The sequence below is a fragment of the Berghia stephanieae genome, chromosome 11 (genome assembly GCF_034508935.2).
Source record: "Berghia stephanieae isolate SIO BIC M18660-M18661 chromosome 11, UCSD_Bste_1.3, whole genome shotgun sequence".
NCBI classification, from domain to species: Eukaryota; Metazoa; Mollusca; class Gastropoda; order Nudibranchia; family Aeolidiidae; genus Berghia; species Berghia stephanieae.
The window spans coordinates 4,108,954-4,126,360 of NC_088370.1; the positions used below are offsets into that span (position 1 = coordinate 4,108,954).

Below are 17,407 nucleotides of genomic sequence, written 5' to 3' on the forward strand. Positions count from 1 at the left end.
TTCCCTCCCAGCCAGGACTCCGACCAGGGCCAGGAAAAAACCAAGTAATCTCATTCCAAGACAAAGGCAGAAAGCATGTTGGAAAACAGATATAAGGGTATAGAAGACACAGTATGTACCTCCCTGCCCGCTATGGGAGGTCAGGATCCCCACCCAGCCTCCAAAATTTAATGAACTTCTGACGGAAATACATGGAACTAGCAAACAATTAGAAGGATGAATGTATGGACAGATAGACAGTGAGACAGACCTAACGATGGATAGATAGATAGATAGATAGATAGATAGATAGATAGATAGATAGATAGATAGATAGATAGATAGATAGATAGATAGATAGATAAATAGATAGATAGGAGAGAGGGACACACACACACACACAGAGAGAGAGAGAAGAGAGGAGAGAGAGAGAGAGAGAGAGAGAGAGAGAGAGAGAAGAGATATGTTTGTTTTTAAGGGTTTTACGGCGCTTGCAACACATTTAGGTTATATCAGCGCCAGTAAAAAGGAAGATAATGGGATAGTAAAAAGTTCTAGAATTACAATTAAAGCACCCAAGAAAAAGTAAGACAAAGGGGAACTGAGAACAAATAGGGATCAGATGTAGAATCCAACAGCATACCACCAATGTACTTAGTTTGAAATCACCTACAAGTCTCATCCAGACACAAGCACAAAATCCAACAAAGAGGAATACACTCAAATGCTTACATTATACATTCAAAATAAAAATAATAATACATAATAGAGAGATGATTTACAAGGAAAAAAATATCATCTCCCAAAACAATAACTATGCATTTGACTGTTTCCCTGCCAGCTAGGACTCCGGTCAGAGCCAGGACAAAACCAAGTAATCTCATTCCAAGACAAAGACAGAAAGCATGTTGGAAAACAGATATAAGGGGATAGAAGACACAGTATGTACCTCCCTGCCCGCTATGGGAGGTCAGGATCCCCACCCAGAGAGAGAGAGAGAGAGAGAGAGAGAGAGAGAGAGAGAGAGAGTGTGTGTGTGTGTGTGTGTAAGGCCACACTGCGAATGAAGCGGGTGGGACGGAGCAAAGCGAAAACATTAAAAGAAAAAAATAAAATAAAGAGGTGATCGGCACTTCAGCAGCAAAGCAGAGCGGAGCGAGAAATTTGACCATTTTTCTTCGCTCGCATCGCTCGATGCACACATTGTCTCCAGTCTACACAGCAGAAATGTTGTCAGCAAGTTACACATTACAGAACCTACAATTCAGAAGGAACAAAATTAACGTAAGTGCTTCCAATTGTTTATTGATATGACAATTAATTATTTTGCATTAACTTCACGACCGTCCGTCTCTCTCTCTCTCTCTCTCTCTCTCTCTCTCTCTCTCTCTCTCTCTCTCTCTCTCTCTCTATCATCTCTCTTCTCTCTCTCTCTCTCTCTCTCTCTCTCTCTCTCTCTCTCTCTCTCTCTCTCTATGTTATAGATTTTCAGCAAAAATACTCATTGTCAGTTATTTCATCCTGTGTATATAAAACAGTCCATTTCAAATTAATCTTACCAGAGATATTGAAAGAACACATACACACACACACACACACACACACACACACACACACATTATATATATAATAATAATAATATATAATAAAACATAATACAGTGCATAACAAAGAGATGATTTATAAAACAAAAAATATCATCTCCCAAAACTAAACATTCAAATGTTTCCCTCCCAGCTAAGGTATCTGACCAGGGCCAGGACAATACCAGGCAATCTTATCCCAAGACAAAGACAGAAAGCATGTTGGAAAACAGATATAGGGGGATAGAAGACGCAGTAAGTGCCTCCCTGTCCACTATGGGAGGTCAGGAACCCCACCCAGTGGGGGGTTGGGGTCATATTGGTTCTTTGATAAGAAGATAAAATAAAATCATTAAAAACAAATGTTGTCATTTTGGTTAAATACACAATCCTTGAGAAATTTTGTATTTATTGCCTTAACATTCAACAATAAGATATAAATTCTGTTTAACCATTCTGATACAGGCCCATTAACAATTGAAAAGGCAAGAAAGTGTGCTAGTTCTCAAGACATTTTAAACATGGAATGTGACCATAACGGGCAAAGTATGATTGGTCTTAGTCTCAAAAATAGTTTTTTTTTGTTTGTAAGTTATAAGGGGTTTTACTGTAAACAGACAGACTTAACATCGAATCAAAGAAAATCGGCCTCCAAACCCATACTGGTAAACCAAAAATCATGAGAGACTGAACACAGAATACAAAACCACTATACTCCTTGGCAATTCAGAGAGAGATGTCAAGGAACGAATTCAAAAAGCCACAGAAGCCTTCAAATCACTCAACTACATTTGGATAGAATCAAAAATTAAAATGGAAACAAAATTCAAAATATTCAATTCAAATGACAAGTCTCTCCTCTTGTTAGACCTGTTAATGAGCTCTATAAAAATTGACTGAAACTGAAACTCTTCGTCTTCGTAATTCGTCGTAGCGGTAAAATCCAAAGAATCAAAATGAAAGGTAAACAGCAAGCTCACTTGAGCAAAGCAATGGCAGAAAACTAAATTTCGAGGGAATTAATTAGGCTACTTACCATTGTTCCTTGTAATTAGGTACCCAATCAGTGAAGAAACTTAGAAACGGTCAACCAGTTTGTTTACAACATGAGGTAATCGAGATGTGCTTGTAGCAATCATTTAACTTTCGATTTGAAGGTGTCTACATAACGAACTTCCGGTGTTTCGAATTTTTCTTTCTCATACTTTTCCTGTCCTTCAAGTAAATGTGGTCAATTTTGGCTTAGACGAAACAGTGAAATTTATCGCTCGGCGGCTCAGTTCAAATTGGCTACGACAGGTTTCGAAAGTGAAAAAATAATTTCACGAAGGCTGTGTGAAAATACACTGGGGTGTGTTCAGACACGGCAATTCTAAAAAGCGTCGCTTAGCCTTGGCAATATATATCCATCATTAATATAAACGGCCCATGAGCTATGCGTGGGGCTGTGGAACATTCCTAGTTAACTTTACAGTCAATCGACTACGATTCATTTACAGGTCTAACAAGAGGAGAGACTTGTCATTTGAATTGAATATTTTGAATTCTTTCTTTATTCATTTCTTTCTTCCCTTTTTAAAAATATTTGAATTTGACGAATTGACTGATTTCAGTTAATTGACTGAGAATTTACAGGTCTATCTTGCATGGCTCCGAAATTTGGATAACCACTAAACCCACCCTTCGTCACCTCCAAACATTTGTCAATAGAGTCTTCGCAAAACTCTGAAGATAAAATGGATTGGCAAAATTTTAAAAAGAAGAAAATGGAAAAGAGCAGGACAAGAAGCTTTTGAAAGGCAATTATACAAAAGAAAATGGAGATGGAAAGGACACACGTTGAGGAAACAAAGGGACAATATCACGAGGACAGCCCTGTCATGGATCCATCCCGAAAGACTGAATACATAATTTTTGTTTGTATAATTGCCTTTGAATGGCTTCTTGTCCTGCTCTTTTCCATTTTCTTCTTTTTAAAATTTTGCCAATCCATTTGATCTTCAGAGTTTTGTTAAGACTCTATTGACAAAGGAGTGTGCTGAGAGTTTGGCCCCCTCATTATGCATAATTTTCCAAAAATCGGCGGACACCGGGATGCTCCCGAATGACTGGCTGAAGGCAAACATCGCACCTGTATTTAAAAAAGGCAACAAAAATAAAGCAGAGAACTACCGTCCAATCTCACTGACGTCTGTAATATCCAAACTATTAGAGCATATAATCTGTAAGAACATGATGAACCATTTTGAGAACAGTGACATCTTAACTGACCTGAACCACGGGTTTCGCAAAGGATACTCATGTGAAAGCCAACTCCTAATAACTGTAAACGACCTATTGAGACTCCAGAATGCCAACACTCAGGCAGACATCGGCATCCTCGACTTTTCCAAAGCATTTGATACTGTGCCCTACCAAAAACTCCTGCAGAAACTAGAAAGTTACGGAATTCGTGGCTCTCTATACACATGGCTTGGTAATTTCCTCATAAAACGTACCATGAAAGTAGTCCTAGATGGCACGTCATCGGATGAATATCCAGTCATATCAGGAGTACCACAGCGAACGGTGCTAGGACCCATAGTATTTCTTTGTTTCATCAAAGACCTACCTCTATGAGTAAAATCTCAGATAAGGTTATTTGCCGATGACTGTCTAATATACCGACCAATAAAATCTGCAAACGATCAAAAATTGCTACAAGAGGACTTGAATAGTCTCGAACAGTGGGCTAATGATTGGGGAATGAAATTTAACGCAAACAAATGCTACATCCTCAGCACAGCTAAAAAGTACTATGAGACCTACAAGTTAAACAACACCCTCCTGAATAACCCATACCTTGGCACCACCTTCTCAAAGGACTTGAAATGGGGGAAACACATTAACAAAATAACCCAAAAGGCAAGCTCCACCCACACCTTTCTCCGCCGAAATCTTAGCCACGCCCCAACGTCATGCAAACAAAATGCTACCTCGCACTTGTGAGATCACAATTGGAATACGGAGCAGTTGCTTGGGACCCCTACCTGAAAGAGGATATTCAAAAACTTGAGAGAGTCCAGAGACAAACCAGATAATCGGTTTCAGAAATTCAAACTTTTTAAGACTTTTATTCTCCAATAAATCCCAAACAAAACGTTCCTATTAAGAGGAATAAGCATACATATATTTAGAGATCAGAACCGGTAGAATCATAGCTATTAGTGCCAATTAGTCGCTTAGAACTCATTCCCTTCTATCTAATTTACTATACGTCACAAATATGATAGTTATGGGAGCAAAATAATAAGTAAGAACAAAGGCAATGATGCAATTCGTTGTTTACTTTTGAAGAAGCACGCCGTGTTTGTCAGAATTATAGAACATGTAAACTATTGGAACAGGTTTCGTGTGTTTTTGGATGTGTCAGGTGTGTAAAGTAAAATGGCAGTTCCGCATGAATGTGTGGTCATGAGATGTAGTCACTCATTCCCTTTCAATCTTTCATCATAGTAACAAACACATGAAATGTTGAATATTATAATATTACAAAATTTTAGGCATTTGTAAGAAGATTCTGCATCAATTAACTACCATAACAGATGGGGGTGTTTACTTGGTAGGGTTTTTTAATGATGAAGACAATTGACGCAATCAATTGGAAGACTGCTTAATTGGAATGATTTCTCTGTAACAACGATGTACTGGTTAAAGCCTATCGACCCTAAATGAAAAAAAAAAAAATAAAAAATAAAGCGCAAGGAATGTCTAAGACTAAGATCGTCTTTCACTCCAAGGCCTGATGGTGATTTTCTGGAAATTCTACCAATAATTTTTTTAAAGGTAGCAATATGCAGGAATTGAAAGTAAATTGAAAAAATACTGAACTTAATTTTTTATTTTTTTTTAAATAGCAAAAGAAGGAGGGATTCTTAAACTGCAGTTTGCTTTAGATTACCTTTTATAATAATTTTTCACTTCATATAAAATCTGAAACCAATGCTGATTTCTCTTCTAAATAAAAGTGTGGCTGCTTGAAAGAAAAACAAAAAAACAAAAAAAACAAAAAAATTACATTCATAAAATGGAATAGAAGTTTCATTTAAATTTACAAAGTAAAGATAAATGAGTTGGGACACCTCAGGGTTTCCTCTATGTCAACAAACTAAAGATAAATGAGAGACCAAATGATGGCGATGTCATTGTGAATCATCATAACAACGCCATCTGTCTCATTCATTGTTATGTTGACAAAAGCAAAGTTCACTTCATTTATCTTTGAAAACTAAATTAAATCTTCTTTTCCATTTTATGAGTGTCATGTATTTCTTCAAAATGATTAATGATTGTATCCACGGAATTTGCATGTAATATAATTTTGTCTGATCCCAGAGGAATTATCTGAAGCCCATTGCAATTTGCAATATATTTTCTTGATTGAATCTGGAAACTCACTTTAAATCTCCATCTTATTTTTGCTGTCCATGAATTTTCCTCATATGTCCTAACAAAGTACAGCTTCGGAGAAAAGTCTTTCCACATTTAAAACAGCAGTAAGGTCTCTCCCCTGTGTGAAACCTGACATGCACCTCCAAATCTTGTTTTCGAACACAAGAATATCCACATTGACTACACTTAAAGGGTCTTTCTCCAGAGTGATATTTCATGTGGGTTTTACATGCACCTCTGTCATAGAATGCTTTATCACAAATAGTGCATTTAAAAGGTTTTTCTTTTGTGTGAATTGTTCTCATATGCCTATGAAGATAGTCTATTCGAGGAAAACATTTTTCACATTGAGAGCAATGATATTCTTTAGTGTTCGACTTCATCCTCTTTGACGGCATTACAATACCATGGACCATTCTCATGTGGGTTTTTAAATGAGATCTATATGAAGAATACCTCCAACACAAGGAACACTTATATTTTTTAACAGCATAACATTTTAATATATTGTTCTCTGTGTACTTTTTCTCATGATGTAGCAAGCTCTTCAAGTGGATAAATGTGATACCACAAACATGACACTGGAAACCTGACTTTTCACCTGTATGAAATTTTTCATGTAATGTTCTTCCAGAAATAGTGACGTACTTCTTTCCGCAGAAAGAACATTTGTATGGTCTAGGTCTAACACCTTTTTTATGTTCAACTCTATGGCTCTCTAACTCAGACAGAGGAAAACTCTTTTCACAAATATTACAACTTTGAAACTCATCTTTTTCCTGGTTCGTTTTAAGATTTTCAGATTGGATTTTGCATACATGTGTTTTTAAAGAAACTTCGCTGACATAAGATTTTTCACATGCTGAACATTTGAAGTTTTTAGGGCGATGGATCAAAACATGTCTCTTCAACGCAATTTCATTAAAAAAACCTCTTTCACATACAGTGCATTTGTATGGTCGATCGCCCAAGTGAACATTGCGCATGTGAAAATTCAAGCCATTTCTATAGTAGTAGGAGCAATGGCACAAGGTACATTTAAAGACTTTGTCTCCAGTATGAGTTCTGGCATGAAGTTTCATTTCACGGGCACTACGAAATCCTTTCCCACACACAGAACAGATGTGAGGTCTTAACTTCTCGTGTTTATGCATTACATGCCTTTTCAATTCATACTTTACAACAAACACTTTATTACACAGAGAGCATGTATAGGGCCCCTTGCTTAATTTGAGTTGAACATCAATTTCTGATAATACTCTCTCACCAGCTGAACAATTTGTCTGAGTTTGAGCAGCATCAAACCTTGTTTCAGAGGCAATGGACTCCTTTTCAATTTTCACATCATCGGCTTTGTCTTGATAATTTGGTCTAAGGATTGAAGCATTAGATTGTGTAAATCTCTTGACAGTTTCCTTATCAGGAAAATCTGAAATGGAAAAAAGACCACATGGCATAATTATCAGTCAACTTTTCAACAAGCTAAAATGGGACACCCTAATACCCTCATGACTCAAAACAGTAGTACCCTTGGAAAATTAAATAATATAATCTAGATTTAGAAATTCTGTTCCTTGTTTTAATTTGCTAGCCAAAAACGCATAATCCTGAAACATGCAAGGGTCATTTCCATACGCGTAAAAAGTCCAATTCTTTGTTTTTTGTTTTTTAAAAATTTTTCTCCAGATTGCCAAATCAGGACCGTTGGCTGCTACGTTATACGACAATGGGAGGACAACAAATATGCAAATTGAGGAAACATCAAAAACCATGCAAGGTAGAGGGGCCCTAATGTCGAAATGCTTACCCCAATTTTTTTTTTTTAATGCCTCATAGATACTGTACCTGCATGCAACATAACATAATTCTCTCATAACCTTAACAAAAAAAAAAATTTCGGAATAGAGAAATCTATCTTCTACCACATGAACATATAAGTAGACTAACCTCCAATTTGTATTCACTATCCCAAAATTTATTCCATGCTGATTTCAAAATCCAGTCTCATTACATCTAGACTAATATCCAATTTCATGCAATGAGTGATTTTAAATCTCATGTTTTAGAGAGGGGGGCGGTGGGAGGGTTGTTTTGATTTGATATTTGTTTTTGTTTTTTGTTAGGGAGGGGGGGGGGGGGGGGGGGGGGGGGGGGGGGGGGGGGGGGGGAGTTAGTTTAAAAGTAATTTTGATTATGGAAAGTACAATTCATAAAGTGCTTGGTTGTGAGGCATACCAACCAAAAACAGGCATTTACAAACACTCGATTGCCCAAATACTTTACACTGCAAGATAAAATTATAGAGAGATACAGACTAATATGATATAGACCTATTCTATGATGAAAAAAGGCAGAGACCTTGTAATATAATGTGTAATGAAGACATTGGCACAATGAATGAATGCGAACTTTCCACAAGCATCTGCTACGTAAATTACTAGGTCATCTGTTTTTATTCATTGCAACACTAACATAGTAACTTGGAGGTCATCAGACGTTTACCAAAGCTGCCAACCCACAATGCCAGTAAAACAAGATTAGACATTTAAAAATCTGGATTTTTCTCAAAAGGAAGAAGCAGACAAACTTATCACTGTAATCTATTTCATTTAAATCAGCTATTACGGACTGCAAGTCTTCTTATAAAAATCTAATGGAAATTTTCTGGAAACAACATTAATACGATCAATTGTCAATGAAATCAATGTGAACATCACTAAATCATCAAGAAAAAAAAAGAAAAAAGAGTAAAAGAAATCTGAGATTTCAGAAATCCGGTCAGGATTAAGATTATGACAGATCTGCGGTGAAAGGAATATATTTTTTAAAAACTAATATGACAATTTTGATTTTGGATCATAATAAAATTTACATAATTCTTATAAGGCTCAGTTTTATTGTAATTTCAACCTGTCAATCAATCTTTGTTTTATATATGAATTGGCCTTTGCAGTAATTCTAAAGAACTATTTTGTATTTGATCAAAACTACTCACTATTCTCAGAAGGCTTGCATACACCAACGGTTTCCTCCACAATATCAGGACTCATTTCCTCAACTAAGCTGCACGAAGGCTGGTCCTGAAATATTTCAAATATAAATTATTTGGATTACAGCCCTTGAATCTACGAGATTGAGAGCTTCACATGTATTAGATATTAATAATCAGCCATGTATATCCAGTATAATACATTTCATTACATTTAAAAAATAAACCCCAGTTAGTGTTAGTCATTCATTTTTTATTTTCACACAATAAATTGTTTGGTTTTAAGGGTTTTACGGCGCTTGCAACACATTTGGGTTACATCAGCGCCAGTATAAAGGAAGAAAATGGGATAGTAAAAAGTTCTAGAATTACAATTAAAGCACCCAAGAAAAAGTAAGATATAGGGGAACTGGGAACAAATAGGGATCAGATGTAGATTCCAAGAGCATACCACCAATGTACTTAGTTTGAGATCATCTATAAGTCTCATCCGGACACAAGCACAAATCCAACAAAGAGGAGTACACTCAAATGCTTACATTATACATTCAAAATAACAAATATAATAATACATAACAGACAGATGATTTACAAGTGAAAAAATATCTCCCAAAACAATAACTATGCATTTGACTGTTTCCCTCCCAGCTAGGACTCCGGCCAGGGCCAGGACAAAACCAAGTAATCTCATTCCAAGACAAAGAGAGAAAGCATGTTGGAAAACAGATATAAGGTGATAGAAGACACAGTATGTACCCGCCTGCCCACTATTTGAATAAATTAATTTGATTGTCGTATCACAGAAGAAATGATCACTTTCATTCAAATACAGAAGATGACTTTGGATTGAATTTTGGATTGAAGAGAAAATATTATAATTTTGCAGGACCATATTTTTTTAAAAACAAACTAAAAAACAAAAAAAAAACCCTCTTCCCCTCCTCCCCCCCCCCCCCCCCCTCTCTCTCCCAAAAAAATAATAATAATAAAAACAAATAAATTTTTGACATTTCTAGTAATTTTAAAATTAAAATTCACTTTTGAACATCTGGTTTACCTTGACCTCAAATTGAGGAAGTTGATCACATGCAATCTAAAGACTAAGACTGTATTATTAAAATACAGTTATTGTTGGGTTTTATTTTCTTTTTGTAGCCAATCAAACCATGATGATGATAAAAAAAAAAAAAATAAAAAAAAATAAAAAATAAATAAATAAAAAAAAAAATATATATAATATATAAAGAAAGAAGAAAAATCAACGATTTAAAGAAAACATGATTTTGAAATAAGTGTCAAATAAAATTGTCACGGAAAATATAAGAATAACTACTGCTGACTGAAATCAGATTACACATGCATAGGCATGAAAAATTGCTGGGGTGACAGCAAAAAAATTGTTCTCAACTTTTTCAATGGGTATCAATCATCGAATCACAGTTTGATAGTAATCTTTTCACAGATTAAAATTAATAAATAAATAAAAATAAAACGACACTCACAATTGTAGGTTCCGATGAGCTGGAGGCAGAAAGCATGTGGTTGCTTTCTTCTGATGTCCTAGTCTCACAGCCAACAATAGAGGCAGAAAAAATTGACTCAAGAACATCTTTTGAATGATTACTAGGCAATGCCGATATCATCTGACTAATTTCTCCCACATTTTCAACTTCTTCCAATCTGCATGATTCTATCTCAACTTTTATATCTGTATTTAACTGGGTGAACGTGTTTCCTGATGCGTTTTGATGATTTAATTTTTCATCTCCAGAATGAAGTTGATCACAGTCAATCTCTTCTTTCACCTCCACTTTAATTTCAATGTTATTATTATTATTATTATTATTATTATTATTATTATTATTATTATTATTAATTATAGGCGACTCCTCTACATCTGTCTCAATCTCATATTTTATATTATCAGGTTGTAAATTATTCATCACATCGGTTAGTAACTTTTGAGGGCATGGATCCTTGATGATGCCGCAGTCAAAGTTTGGTTCCACTTCCATTGTTAACAAGATTGATGGAACTATTTAGTAACCTGCACGAGAATGCATTCAAATTCTCCTCTCAGATTTCCAACACAGCTGAATAGCACTTGGATTTTGGATGTTTTTCACTGAAACACAATAATATATATAGAAAACCATTAAATACAAGAAAATCCAAAGTCATTCATCTGGATTAGAGCAAAACATGTTAGTGAGATTAATTTTTGCACAAGTAATGAAGTAATAATACTGCTTAAAAAAATTAAAGGCAACAAAGTAAATATTGACTTTACTGTGATTAGTCCTTAAGAGTAAGAGTAGGTACTCTAGTCCGGTCCATTTCTGTGTAATGGACCTGAAAATCCCAAATTTTCATCCAATTTCACTTGAAGCCATTAAATTTCTATTTAACTTTAAGTTAAAGGGATAAAAATCATATCACTGAAAAGTTTATCTATTCTCCTTCTAAGACATGTCACATTTGATGTTTCTTGCGAAAAATAATTTATTATACCCTTGCAAAGAGCATGACATAATGTGTTTGTTATTAGGGTGAATAACCCAAATTTTATGGGTAGCCATTTCTTAACTGCCGTAACCTTAGCCTTTAATTTAGCACCATCCTTTTTAATGTCCCTTATATGCTTTATCCTTCATATTCTTTGCTTTGCTCTTCAGCCTCAACTTGAAGCAGTCATGGTGGAATATTCTTCTGCCGTCTACTTAGTTAAGCCTCTGCAATTTGTTGCTTTTGTTCTTTTGTTTTTTCTACGGTTAATTATATATTGTTCTCTTTCCCGTTCTACTGGGCCTGTTAATTTGGGGTCGAAGCCAAAGAAATTATCTATTAATTTAACCCTGTTGAATTTGGGCTGCAGCCAGTGACATTTTGTTTTCACTCCTTATTCTTGGCCGATGCCAGATATATTATACATAAAGGAACATATTTTATTGATTATTTCCGGCCAAGGCCATGGACATTGTATTGTGATTATTAGGCCGACGCCTTAGATTTCAAGAACACTCTTTGAGTTTGGACATAAGTCGTGACATTAATGTGAACGAGACGACAGACTGCCTTTGATTGTCATTTTGTTGGGCTGGTCAGTTTGTTCGACGTTAGCAACCCTTTAAGGCCATTGACTGGGACGGAGGTTCTGCAGGCCACCGGCTCACTCTTTGGCATTGTCACTTTGGTATATAAAAGCAGAGTTATTCAACTTTTTATATCTTAAAAACACCCCCAAAATTACTATAAGAATCAACGAAAATATTTACGAAAGAGTGAAAATGGAGAGGCTTCGTATATGGACAATAGTTAATGGACATTTCGGGTACAAACCCTTCGTCAGCACAATAAACAAATTAATGTGGAAAATAAATAAAATAAAATGCAAAATAACTTGTATCGTCTGTACTTAATGAATGGTAGTTGGAGTATGAATGAAACGTTAGCGTGGTGTGGGTAGTGGGTAAGGTGTCCCAGGGGTGTGATCGGGATGCTAAGAGAGGTCAGCATGTGAAGGAACAGGAACCTACCAGTAAATAATGGAAGATAAAAGACATAGTACTTGATAAAAGACATAGTACTTGTACTCTTTAAATAAAAAAGGCCTTTTTCCCCTCCGAATGAGATCATTCGTTACCGATCTATCAAAAAACAATGTTTACTACACTGTGTGGAATCAGCACCAGTTCATATGGAACCACAGCAGAAGAAGATTATCAGTGGATGGAACTCTCAAGGGTCCATTTACCTTCCCTGTTAACTACCTATCTGAGGTCAGTGATGGAGGTTAACTGATATCAGGCAATGCTGTGTCCAGTGGGGACATTTTTTTATATTTATGGTCTTATTTTATAATACACGTTGGGATAGCTGGGAAAACAATGACAATGACAGCCTCTTCACATTATTGTTTTCATTTTAAAAATCAATTGTTTTTCTAAACATCAGTCCAAATTTGATATTATTGTGGTTAATACCTAGTTGTTGTTGTTTTTGTTTTTTATAATATCGTTAGATGTAAATCTACTAATTTTAAGTGCTTGTAAATTTTGGTGCACTTAAAAATTTCGGTATTCAAATCTCATCATCAGCATTGCATGGATTTTAATTAGTACATATTAAAAGTAGATGTGAGCATCTGTGTTCTTGTGCTTCATAGTTTTGTTAAAACGCATTGGAGCACTGTTTACAATCAAAACAATGACACAACACATTGGATAGCAATGACTATGAAAAATGTTTTTTTCTCTTTTTGAGGAAAATTTTTGTTTAAAATCAAAGCCCTATCTCCACTGAGTAAAAATGTTTTTGAATTTTGAAAATCAATTCATAAATAAACAAGTTATGCAGTTTCAAAGGTGTCATTTATTTGGATGACCCGCAAAGAGGAAAAAAACGCGAAAATATGGGACGCTTTTTCTGCAATTTTTTTCGACCTTTGGTTGTATCTTACGTAATAAGTGTATTAAAAGATTGAAACTTGAAGAGCAAATTAGGATGGTGTTTTGTAAAATACAGGAAAAGTACTCGTCATATTCATATGAAATTTTACAACCAAAAAGAAGAAATGTTCATGTATTACCTTGTCAGCGACAAAACCTCCACGCCCGGTAGTTTTAGAAATATTTTACTCCAAAGAGTAAAAATCTATTTTTAACGGTCTTCTGGTAATCGCACGAGTTTTGTCGCTTGACATAATCTAAAATGACCTTTTTTCTAACTGTGCCAACTTTCAGTCATATTCATGGATAAACAGCATCGTAATTAATTTTTTAAAATAGCATATACGAAACGGCTTCGTCCCATATTTTGACGCGAATTCGGGCACTTCATGAGCGAAAAAGAGGCCCAAAGATTTGTGCGGGATAGTCATTGCTACATTGGAGAATGAAAGCGTAACTCGTATGCCCTTTGTAAACAGGAGAAATACACATTCTAATGTCGTTAGGACGTGTCTTCTCTCAGGCACTGGTCCGCGCATTGCACTGTATGTATTCATGGGTCTCATCACGCCCTCTTTTTGTGATATCTTGAAAACCCCGGAATAACGACACTCGACCACTGGAATAACGACACCATTTTCCAGTCCCGGGCAATGTCATTATCCAGGGGTTGCACTGTAATAGTAATAATGGTAGTAATAGTAGTAGTAGGAGCAGTAGTAGTAGTAGTAGTAGTAGTAGTAGTAGTAGTAGTAGTATTAGTCGTATTACGATCCCGTCAGTATGCTACCAATGGGGGTTCTGAGAAAACTCTGTGGATTATGCGTGAGGACTAAAATGGGATGCTGCATCTCCTGCTTCCTGGCATTGCGAGGCCTCATCGCTGTTTCTCTCGACACAAGGCTGGCAAAACCCTTTTAGGATATTCCCACGCCCTAAAGAAATCGAGCATGAAACTGGGTTCCAGCTGACTAAAAAAACGAAAGGGGATTCACCTGAAACACTGTGATGTCACTAAGCTACGAGCCAATGAACGACCCTGACCACAGAGTCCAAGTTGAAATTGGGTTACTTTGGTAGATTTTGAAATGAGTGTGATTTTATGGAATGCTCAATAATCAATAGGTATCCGGGAAGCCGTTATGGTAGTGGTAGTCAACAATGGTATTATTGGAAAGGAAAATGGTTGAATTTTATGTTTTTTTAAATGTTCCAATGGAATGTTTTCATGAATAACAAAATACGGCTTTAAAATTTCATTGCCCTCTAAAATTAATTTAGCTATCTTTCCATTACATTATCTTCTAAATTAATTTAACGTAGTGTTTTTATGCACCTCCGTTGACGGTGTATCTTAACGGATCGTTTTTATACACCTCCGCCACGCATGCGCATTCCACCCAATTTCATTAGCGATATTGTGTTTTTGCATTTGGACATGGCTAAAGTTATAGTGTGACATCTGTAGGATGTTTTTGTTAATAAATTTATATAAAAATAATAATAATTTAAAAAATCGAAATATAAAACCAGAAAATAGAAGTTGCATTGACTGACTTACTGACTTAGATGCCTTTCGCGTCTCGACCGAAAGATCGGGTCGCCTTGGCTGTTTCCAGTATTTCCTGTGTGAGGTGTCTCCAATATTGCCGGTCCTCTGCTAGGGTTCTCAGATTTTCAAGGTCCCCTGCCGTTATGAGACTAATGCTTTGTCCAAGTGTTGTGAGGTTTTTGTTTAGGATCACAGGGAGTGTTGTGATCGGTCTTCCTCTGAAAAGGTTCCCGTGTTTTTGGAAATATCCCGACATGGCTTGGTTAGCTGGTATGTTTTTGTCCCTGCGTAGTATGTGACCGAAAAGTTGCCATCGTTGTTGTAAAATGTCAAGGAGATTGGTCTTTCTTTTGTGATCTTATAGAGTGATTCATTTGAGATCTTTTTTGGGTATTTGATGTCCAGTACCCTTCTTAGCTGTGTGCGATGGAAGGCATCCAGATGTTCTTCTTCGGATTTTGTCAACGCCCAAGTGCTGCAGTTATACAGAAGTACCGGTTTTACAAGAGCACGGTACAGTTTCAGTTTGGTTTTTCTCTTTATTTTGTCACCTCTTATCCATACATTGGTGAGTTTACTGAGTGCGGCGTTTGATAGCTGTTTTCTTCTTTGTACATCCTCGGTGTCTCCAATTAGTGAGCCGACTTTCTTTGTTCTTTTCCATTCCTCTTTGTTCCTCGATATTGTTGTAAATTCGGTTTTATTGGCATTGACTTGGAGGTTATATTTCATGAGGGTATTTTGTATGATGTCTATATTTGCTGGTGTTGATATTAACAGACATAGGAGACAAAGACGAGCTTCGAATAATCCGATTTCTCCTCAGCAACACAAAGATACAACCAAGGATATACGGGGCCACAAAACAGACGCAGTTCGAAAGTAACATCGGGACCCCCCAAGGAGATAGTCTGAGCCCGATTCTGTTCACAATATACTTAGAACACGCTCTGAAAGAAGTTCGAAAAGTCATTCCAAAACCAACGACTCATATTGAGAATGCAATCCCTAGAGAAATCGCCTATGCAGATGATGTAGATTTTATTGGATCAACACCAGCAAATATAGACATCATACAAAATACCCTCATGAAATATAACCTCCAAGTTGCATTGAAGGTAAAATAATGTTTTAGAAAGACCTTATTAAATGTGATGAACAGTCAGCTCCTTAGCGCAGTGGACAAGCTGTCAGACTCCAACCTTGAAAGTACCGGGTTCGATTCCCATTGTTGACTTTTTTTTTTTTTGGATTTATTTTGTTTTTGTTTGCTTTTTTTTCTTTCTTTTTTTTTTTTTCAAAAACTTTTTATCATGTTTTTAAAAAACTTCGATTTTAATTTTTTTAAATTTATTTATTTGAGATCAGTATTTGTGTGCCATGTTTCTTTTTACTTTTGATTTTTTAAATCGTTATTATTCTTTAATTTATTATCATTGTACATCGGTAATCACTAAGCAGCGTGCTAAACTACAATCTAAAACTATTTAAACCTCATGGACGTATGCAGCAACAACTTTACCATCACTGCCAACGGAGGTGCATAAAAACGGTGCGTTTTTGTACACCTCCAATGGAGGTGTATAAAAACGCCACCTTAATTTAAATATGAAAACAGGACTTATACCAAACGATAGAGCGTTCAATGCCCTTGATTTTGTTAATTTACCAAATTCTGTAAATAAACACCAGTACCAGAGTTAGAGATACCTCAAATTAACCAAGCCACATTTTTAGCCGACAGCTCACAAACTTCTAGACGGTCACGTATGTGAATGAGAGAACTGTGACACAGATTTAGCCCATCATTACGGCGTACATAGGTGAGAATAGTCAAAAGCCGTCCATTGGGTTATTCTCATCCCGGGTGAGAAAGCGGGAGGCCTTCCGAAAGCTCCTCGTGCTAAGGGAAACAACTCAAATAATATATTGATAGCATTTGTTGGGCATTGGTATTTATTCCGAATTATTCTCTATTCTATTGCCTTCTGTCACTTTAATACTCACTTTATTTCTTGTTATTATCGCTTGTAGTTAGCTTATTTACTTTGTCCAATGCTCAAGTGTTAGTACAGCAAACCACAAATCATAATGAAATACAGGCAGTGTGAAACTTTTTATCAAGGAACTGTGTTTTCAGGGTTCAGCAGGGTTGCCAGATTAATTTCACGCATTCTGCCAACTGGATTTTAAAAATCTGCCAAATACCACAAAAACCTGCCAAACCGTACTATTTATAGTACCCCCAATTGAAAACTCATCAGTTTTGTTAAACAAAAAATTCTCAAGGCCGATGTCATAAATTTTTTTTCATTTCCCAAGTTTAAAAAAAAATCACTAATACATAAAAATTGCCATAGAAAACGTGGAGTAAACCTATACATTCATCCCTAGGCCTCGGAAAATATAATCTGCCAAATAGCAT

The 17,407-nt window shown here is 36.0% G+C and overlaps 1 protein-coding gene across 1 annotated transcript; it reads right to left on the reverse strand.

The window, feature by feature from the left end:
• Positions 1 to 3,134: 3,134 nt before the first annotated feature.
• LOC144956286 (uncharacterized) lies at positions 3,135 to 17,136 on the reverse strand. Its single transcript, XM_078886764.1, has 4 exons — positions 16,990 to 17,136; positions 10,485 to 11,107; positions 8,989 to 9,073; positions 3,135 to 7,422 (listed from the first exon to the last, which is right to left on the reverse strand). Exons 2-4 carry the CDS (start codon positions 10,995 to 10,997, stop codon positions 6,014 to 6,016), a joined length of 2,007 nt encoding a protein of 668 aa, XP_078742890.1. The 5' UTR covers positions 10,998 to 11,107; positions 16,990 to 17,136; the 3' UTR covers positions 3,135 to 6,013.
• Between the last annotated feature and the right edge of the window lie 271 nt (positions 17,137 to 17,407).